At 37.8% G+C, this 5948-nt stretch overlaps 1 protein-coding gene across 1 annotated transcript; it reads right to left on the reverse strand.

Annotated features, from left to right (window-relative positions):
• Positions 1-1170: 1170 nt before the first annotated feature.
• On the reverse strand, positions 1171-5449 carry LOC104232304 (probable LRR receptor-like serine/threonine-protein kinase At3g47570). Its single transcript, XM_009785477.2, has 4 exons — positions 4495-5449; positions 4114-4404; positions 1973-3961; positions 1171-1884 (listed from the first exon to the last, which is right to left on the reverse strand). The coding sequence occupies exons 1-4, from the start codon at positions 5411-5413 to the stop codon at positions 1535-1537; spliced, it is 3549 nt and encodes a 1182-aa protein (XP_009783779.1). The 5' UTR covers positions 5414-5449; the 3' UTR covers positions 1171-1534.
• Between the last annotated feature and the right edge of the window lie 499 nt (positions 5450-5948).

Here is a 5948-nt window from a genome sequence, read left to right on the forward strand (position 1 = left end):
GATAGACCCTCGGCTTAAGGAGAGATTCTGGATTTTATTTGAGAATACTTGTGAAACTAGGAGGGGAGCCTTGGCGTAACTTGTAAAGTTGCTGCCATGTGAGCAGGAGGTCACGGGTTCGAGCCGTGAAGACAGTCTATTGCAGAAATGCAGGGTAAGGCTGCGTACGATAGACCCTTGTGGTCCGGCCCTTCCCCGGAACCCGCGCATAGCTGGAGCTTAGTGCACTGGGCTGCCCTTTTTAATACTTGTGAAACTTATATTCCCCCACCCCCACCCCACCCACAATGATGCAGGTTGACAAGACTCGAGGTTCTAAAGCCGTTCTACCTCAAGAGGATATGTTTTGGGAAACTAAAGAGTTTCCATATTGTTTCACTCATCATCTGAGACGGGTGCGGATTAGAGGGTTTACTGGAAAAGAGCATGAAATCAGACTTGTAACTCATATGATAAAGAATGCTTGTATGTTGGAGAAGCTAGTGATTCAGTGCAGTAATGGTTGTTCAACACAAGGAGCAGCTGCTACTCAGGGATTACAATCTGTGTCCAAAGCCTCTATTAATGTATCTATAGTTTTGAATATGCCTGGAGATTAATATTTATTATCAATTTTAAAGTTGGATATTGACACTTTCATTGTCATTTTCTTCTATGAAAATCCTGTTTGCATTGTAATTTTAGTAATAGTAAAAGTCAACAACATTACATTAAGAAGTGTTACTCAAATAGTTAGGTTGAAAGAATTGCACAATCAATTTCAGAATTAAACTTTGTGAGAAATTGACACCATTTAATGGAGGCAAGAAATCATCTTAATCAGTTATGTTGAAAATTAACCGAACCGTACCGATATCCAAAAGAAATTGAGATGATTAGGATGGTTTTAAAAAGTCTAATATTGGTATTACCAAAATGAAGTAAGCATTGACACTTCTACATAATAGCATAGATGACTTGGAATTTGGCTTAATTACAAAATATTAGAAATAGATAGACCTAAAATCAAGAAATAAAACATTACAAAAGATTTAAATATCTCCCCATCCAAGCATATCTAGCAAAAGATAGAAACCAATAATAAAGGTTGAAAATCTAACACCAACTAGAAACTAATGCTTACTAGAAGAGTTTTAGAATATTAAAGATGTAACCACAAGAGTATGAGCCTTGCCAAAACAAATCAACAACAACAACAATCCAGTAAAATCTTACAAGTGGAGTTTAAGAGGATAGTGTGTATGTACACCTTACCCCTACCCCAGAGAGAGTAGAGAGGCTGTTTCCGATAGACTTTCGGCTCAAGGAGTTATATCAGTACAATCAACAGAAATCATAGAAATAATAACATCATTATAAGAACCAGAAAATAGATGAAAAACAAAAACAATAACCAGTAAATAAGGCTCGGCACTATGAAAAAATTCGCCTTGCATACCAGATCATTACGCACACTGCTATGATGAACTAATTAAGTCCTAGCGCATAATTGAAAGCTCAACACAACCATCAACACAGCGATCGCTGATTCCACCTAGCAGCAACTACTGGCAAAGTGGAGCCTAATCTTTGTAAGTGTTGAAAGAGCCTCTTCCATACTAATTCTTGCATCAGGTATCATCACAGTGCAACTCAAAGCTAATTCCATGATAGATAGCAGACACTGCATCTTTGCATCGGTTTGTTCATCCGCTGGATGTAGCAAATTAGCATCTACCACCTTATGAATTCCACCTGGAAAAGAATCGCTAACAAAACTTCTTATGCTCAATTCTCCGGTAAATATATCATCGCTTGGTCTCATTCTTGTAAACGTCTCCATCATCAGGATGCCAAAACTATAAACATCACAGCTCGTGGATACTATACCATCCTGTCCATACTCTACAATCATGCATGGTAAAAAATGATCAAGGAACATGCTAAGCACTATTTAGGTTATTTTAAAAATGTAAGTAAAAAGTTCTGATACCTGGAGCGATATATCCTAGGGTTGCAATTGTACGTGTTTGAACAAAATCCTCCCCTGCATCCAACAATTTTGCGATGCCAAAATCACTGACATGGCCAACCATTTCTTGATCTAGCAAGACATTGCTTGGTTTTAAGTCGCAATGCACCACAGGCGTTGAATAACCATTGTGGAGATAGTCCATCGCAGATGCAATATCTATCATTATATCTAATCTATGCATCATGTCTAAGAAAAAGTTATGAGAATATAACCATTTTTCAAGTGTTCCATTCGGCATGTATTCCAATACTAAGGCTTTGAAATCAAGGTTGGAGCAACTAGTGATGACTTTAGTAAGATTTCGATGGCGGAGGTTGCGCAACATCTCACATTCTGTATCAAAACTTTTGAATGCACCCTCCAACTGTACATTGAATACCTTTGCTGCGAAAATGGTACCATCCTTAAGTATCCCTTTGTAGACCTTGCTGAAACTCCCATTACCAAGCAAGTTGCTTTCACTGAATCCTTCTGTTGCTTGTTCAAGTTCATAATAAGAAATTCTTTCATGCTCTTTAACGAGCGACAAATCAGCTTGATCTACATTCTTTTTCATCTTTCTCCATCTTAACACCGCACATCCAACGATCAACGCAAAGAGTGATCCTATCCCTAACAAAGTATATAAACCTATAAGCACTCTTTTTCTTCTTGACTTCTTTGTATATTTTGGAGGACATGGTTTCACGTTAAATCGGGAGTCACCACAGAGTGCATCATTGGACAGGAAGGATTGGCTCGTGATATTTGCAAAAGGTCCACCGGTGGGAATTTCACCACTAAGTTTATTGAATGAGATGTTCAGTTGTTTAATATACACAAGATCTTCTAATGACTTTGGAATCTCACCACTAAGATTGTTAAAGGACAAATCCAAGAATTCCAAGGCAAGAATTTTCCCTAATGAATCTGGAATAGGACCATCTAATTTATTGTGTGCTAAAGAAAAATTGGTCAATCTATCTAGACCTCCTATAGAGCTTGGGATATTACCTGAGAAATTATTTTTTGACAGTTCAATGAGTGTGGCAGCCTTTAAATTTCCAATCTCCAGAGGAATTTGCCCACTTAATAAATTGGACGAAACATTGAATTCTATGATATCTCGAAGGCTTCCCAAGCTTGCAGGTAATCTCGAATTCAGCCTGTTGTAAGCCAGATTAAGTTTCCTTAAGCTGGTAATGGTCCCTAAGCATGGTGGCACTGAACCGGTAATCTGATTTCCCGATAGGTCTAATTCACCAAGATTCTGTAAATTGCAGATAACATCTGGTATGGTTCCTCCAATCTTGTTTTTATGTAGGTAAATTTCTTGAAGTTTCAGCATGCGTTCGATGGTTTTTGGAATATATCCACTCAACTCATTGTTAAATAGACTCATCCTTGTCATTCCAGTAACATTACCAATTTCTTCAGGAATGAAGCCCTTCAGTTTACAACCTTGTCCATCAAGAATCTGCAGAGAGTTAGAGAAATTCCCAACTGATGGAGGTAAAACACCATCAAACGGATTGTCAGAGAACCTGAGAGATCTCAGTTTCCTACAATTTGTCAAAGGTGTTAGGAAGCTCAATGTTGAATCGCTGGAAAAATTATTCGCCCCCAAGGCCAAAACCTCAAGGTATTCTAAGTTACCAAGAGATTCAGGAATTGGACCTGTGAATCTGTTGAGTGTGAGATCAAGTTTTCTGAGTCTTGAAGAATTTGAGATAGTAGCAGAGATAAAACCACTCAGATTATTATCACCACAAAGAAGATCTTCTAGGCTGGGCATTTTACGGCCTAAATCTGAAGGTAGAGTACCTGAAAGCCTATTTACTCCAAGTCCAAGGACCATCAGTGTCGATATGTTGAAAATGCTTGTCGGGATAGAACTAGTAAACTCGTTTACAGTTAAATCCAGATACTGTAGATTCTTAAGATTACCTAGCTCCGCCGGTATCTCTCCTGTCATGTGGGGTAAATATGTGAGTACTAATTTGTCGGAAGAGAAAAGAAACAAAAGATAGTAGTACTAGTAAATCATTCATGAAGTCAATTTATGGTTGTAAATTTTATGATGTTCATTGAATTAGTTAACGGATGCAGAAACTAGGAACCTGTGAAACTGTTGTACGAGAGATCAAGTGTTCTGAGTCTTGAAGAATTTGAGATTGAAGCAGAGATAGAACCACTCAGATTATTCGATCTGCAAGAAAATCCTTCTAAGCTGGGAATTCCACGGCCAAAATCGGATGGTAGACGACCTGAAAGCCTGTTTTCAGAAAGATCTAAGATCTCCAGTGCTGAAATGTTGAAAATGTTTGTAGGGATAGAACCCGTAAACTCATTCTTGTTTAATCCCAGCAACCGAAGTTTCTTAAGATTACCTAGCTCCGCTGGTATCTCTCCTGTCAAATGGAAAAACACTATATGAGTACCAATCGGCAGGACGAATATTTTAATTAGATTTCTTGTAAAAAATAGTACTATTACACTACCTTGCAAGTGCTGAGATCCAAGAATTAATTCTGTAAGATCTTTTAAGTTGGCTAACTCTTTTGGTACAGTTCCAGTGAACTTATTGTCAGACAATGACAAGATTTGAAGCTTTCTGCACTTTCCTAGGTTTGGTGGAATAACACCGTCTAGGTTGTTTTCTGGGATGTGAAGAACTTCCAAGTTTGGAAGATTTTCACATATAGTTGTTGGAAGATTACCAGCAACATTGTTTTCGAAAAGAGTAATGATCTGCATTGTGGTAATGTTAAAGATTGATGGAGGTATAGAGCCAGTAAGCTGGTTTTGTTGTAGGTCTAGAATAGTCATGTAACGAAGATCACCGAGTTCTTGAGGGATCTTTCCTTCAAGAAAATTGTGCGCCACGCTCAATCCTTCTAGTTTTGTTAGATTGGAAAGGGAAGGTGGAATTTTCCCGTGAAATTGGTTGCTAGAAAGGCGCAGAATGCGAAGGTTTGGTAACAGACTTATGAATGATGGAATGACACCAGTAAAGTTATTGCTTTCGACAATAAAAAACTTCAACCTCTGCAAATGAGACAACTCTTCTGGCAACTTTCCATGAAAATTGTTGTTACTGATGTCAAGGGAAACAAGAAATGAGAGGTTTCCAACGTGTGGAGGAACGGTACCATAAAGTTGCATGCTAGAAATGTCTAAAGCTGTGACTCTATTGTGGCGCGAGCTACAAGTGATGCCAATCCAGCTGCAAACCGGGCTGGAGGACGACCAGTTGCTTGCTATGATTTTATCATTAGGATCAGAAGAAGAAATGTGAGATTTCAAGGCAAGAAGAGCATCTTTATCTGTGCTAATACTGGGAACAATAGCCAATGATGTATGGTAATGAAGCAGAATGAAAACAGCAAGACCAAACACAAGATTGCAACTTCTGCCCATAGCTATTAACCAAGAATTGATGAGGCAAAGCAATGATCAATTTTTATGCATGGTTTGAGCATACAATCAACAAGTATCTGTTGACTTTATGGTATCAAATTCATTGGATGCAAATGTACTGTCATTAGTAAACTGATGTATGATTGAGGGGAGACCAGCATTTTATTATAAAAGACATTTTAAAAATAGTTGTTGATTGGCTATCTTAATTGGGGGTCTGGTGCCATAGTGGAAAGACGTTTAATTAAGCTGAGGGCAAATTTGCACACTTTATTAACCGTAAGGGTGGATTTAAACACAAAAAAGTATAACGAATGATAAATATAAACTAATCGGGCTTCCCAAAGTATTTATCTTATTTATTTGAACTACGTGATAATTTCAGGTATGTATCATATCATCATAATCATAATAATGTTATAAGTGGGAAGATGAAAGTTAAAAGTTAAAAGACTAAAATAACCTTAAAAGATTGTATGACTATTTCGCCCTTCAGGCAAGCATTATTTCAAGAACATTTGGGTGCAAAGATATA

This window comes from Nicotiana sylvestris, chromosome 8 (genome assembly GCF_000393655.2).
Source record: "Nicotiana sylvestris chromosome 8, ASM39365v2, whole genome shotgun sequence".
In the NCBI taxonomy this organism is placed as follows: Eukaryota; Viridiplantae; Streptophyta; class Magnoliopsida; order Solanales; family Solanaceae; genus Nicotiana; species Nicotiana sylvestris.

Coding starts and splice junctions, on each gene's coding strand:
- LOC104232304 (XM_009785477.2), bottom strand. CDS start 5,413: ATGGGCAGAAGTTGCAATCTTGTGTTTGGTCTTGCTGTTTTCATTCTG. Junction 3,962..4,113: donor CTCGTACAACAGTTTCACAG/GTTCCTAGTTTC, acceptor CCCACATGACAG/GAGAGATACCGGCGGAGCTA. Junction 1,885..1,972: donor CCTAGGATATATCGCTCCAG/GTATCAGAACTT, acceptor GCATGATTGTAG/AGTATGGACAGGATGGTATA.